This window comes from Chiloscyllium plagiosum, chromosome 47, assembly GCF_004010195.1.
Source record: "Chiloscyllium plagiosum isolate BGI_BamShark_2017 chromosome 47, ASM401019v2, whole genome shotgun sequence".
NCBI classification, from domain to species: Eukaryota; Metazoa; Chordata; class Chondrichthyes; order Orectolobiformes; family Hemiscylliidae; genus Chiloscyllium; species Chiloscyllium plagiosum.
Window position 1 is genome coordinate 9191105 of NC_057756.1, and position 2519 is coordinate 9193623.

At 55.5% G+C, this 2519-nt stretch overlaps 1 protein-coding gene across 4 annotated transcripts in view; it reads left to right on the top strand.

Annotated features, from left to right (window-relative positions):
- smg9 (SMG9 nonsense mediated mRNA decay factor) overlaps positions 1–2459 on the top strand; it is a 41627-nt gene extending 39168 nt beyond the window's left edge. For all 4 annotated transcript variants that reach the window (XM_043683271.1, XM_043683273.1, XM_043683272.1 and 1 more), the window contains exon 14: positions 1144–2459. In XM_043683271.1, coding sequence (XP_043539206.1) covers positions 1144–1222 — 79 coding nt within the window. In that variant the 3' untranslated portion in view covers positions 1223–2459. The remainder of the gene's footprint in view (positions 1–1143) is intronic.
- The last annotated feature ends 60 nt before the right edge of the window (positions 2460–2519 follow it).

Below are 2519 nucleotides of genomic sequence, written 5' to 3' on the forward strand. Positions count from 1 at the left end.
TTGATAGTGGAGGATTCAGTAATGGTAACAAGGGGCGGTGGTTAGATCATCTCTTATTGGAAATGCTCATTGCTTGGCATCAAATTCCACACACTCACACACACACATACAGACATACACATACCAACGCACACCCTCACACACACACTCGCGCACACACACACACATACATATGCACATAACACATACATACACACACATACATAGACACACACACTCGCGTGCACATACACACATACATACACACGTACATATACACACACACACACACACACCAACGCGCACCCTCACACACCCGCGCACACATACATACACACATACCCATATGCATATACACACATTCAAACACACACACATACCCACACATACAAACGCACACCCTCACACACACATATGCTCTCACACACAGACACGCACACACAAACACACCTGACTGTATCCTGATCCCTCTGATAATATATTTATCATTCCCTTCAACTCCCAGACAAAGTCTGCATCTAATCTGACAGTCAGGACACCTGAGAGGTGGAGAGACTTTGGAAAGGGATAGCTGTTACCTGGCAACTCGTGCACAGTGAGGTATCAATCCCGTCAGTCGGGCACTCAGCATCATTCTGAGGGAAGTGCATTTGTCACTTGATCCAAACGGAGTGCCGCACTGTCACAGGGTCAGTGCTGAGGGGGGGCCGCACTGTCGGAGGGTCGGTGCTGAGGGAGTGGGCACTGTCGGAGGGTCGGTGCTGAGGGAGTGGGCACTGTCGGAGGGTTGGTGCTGAGGGAGTGGGCACTATCGGAGGGTCAGTTTCCGCTGAGACATTAAAGGAGCAGTGTACCAGCTCTGTGCCACGGTATTACAAACTGCCCAGCTTGAAGTAGGAATGTCGCAAAACTGTGCGCAGTGACCTGAGCTCATTCCCGAACCTGGAATCACTTGGAAAAAGTGGCACCCTGATTGGGTGGCATCAGTGGGATCTTGCTGTGCCGGTTGTGGCTTCCACTGCACATCCCTCGTAGTGGAGGTGGCATGGTGCGATGCTCAGTTGGGTGTGGCTGCGGGCGGGGGATGGCGGGGTGGGTGACCAACTTGGACCGGGCGCTGTTGCTTTGCAATCACAAGCTCTTTCCTTCTGTTCCTTCCGGAAGGTTCCACTACGCCGCCCGGATCTGGGATGGGGTGAAGAAATCCTCAGCTCTCTCCGAGTACAGTCGTCTGTTGTCCTGAGGTGGGAGGGGGGTGATGTGGATGCGGTGAAGACCCCCACCCCATTCCGTGTGGAAGACCCTGAGGAAGAACCAACTCTGGCCTTCGGGAGAAGGATAGGAGAGCAGCATGCACGGAGTGATCCGACTCCCTCGGTTCCCGGATCTTGGCATTCCCTTCTCCAGGAACGCGTTCCCGTCAGTTCTTGCTCCCCTCACCCCTGCCTCTTCCCTCCCCCGTCCCCCCCCCACCCCCAGGACTGCGCAGCGTTGAGGGAACTGGGAGGCAGAATCCCACACGGCCCTTTCGGGCGGGATAGCTCCCATTTTGGGGCGTGTTTCTGAGGCTGAGGGAAGGGGATGGATCGATGGAATGATGTTCGGGAGTTGAGGGGTTCGGGAGTGACACCAGCAAGTCACGGGAGCTTGGGTGGAGTGACAGCTCCATGTCAGTCTTGGACCGGGATCACTCCATCCTGTCGCAGTGAGCAGCGCACGTGGGAGGGGGTGCAAGAGCACCAACGTCCGTGCTCTCCATTTAACCCCCTTCCAAACATCCCCACCCCTCCCTACACACACACACACCACTCGAGCACCTTTGGAACGTGGTGTTCCTGAGATGGCTCACTCACTGCGGGCCAGGAGGAGTGAGGAAGGTTTTGGGAAGGAATATCCTCTTGAGGCCGTTCAGCCCCCTCCTAGCCCCCCTGGCTCATCCATCATTCATTTGCTCCAAAACCCTTAACCCGTTGGTCAGTATCTCCCCCCTTTTCTTGCAATTTTCCTGAAATTCCCCTTGACTCAGGATTGGGGGGGGGGGGCAGGGAGCGAATTCTCAATTTTCCTCTTTCTGATGTGTTCCCCCCCCTCAACTGGGAATGGGAAGACCTGGAACTTGGTGTGGACTCTCCCAACGGACACAGAGCCAATGGGGAGACGGAAGTGACCCGTTGAATGGTTTTAGACTTGGGAGGAAGGGAACGAGGGGAGAGACAGTGAGCTCCGAGACAGAGCAACGATCCCGTGACACTGTCACCACCCCCTGCCAGAGTGTGGTCAGCTGTGTGTGTTAGAGCAGCCTCCCCTCCCCTCCCCCCTAGGGCAACGATGCGTGGGCACACTCCCCGTCGGTGTTCACTCTCTGGGTCACACCACACCAGTCGGTGTGATTTGTTTCCGAGTGTGGTGAAGGGTCACTTGTTCTCCCACTCTCTGCTGACTCGATCTATTAAAGTTAACGTTTCTGTTTGTGGTTCGAAGGCTGTCTCGCTTTCTCGGGGGCGGGCGGGGGAGGGGGATGGACGGGGGAGTGTGCGTGA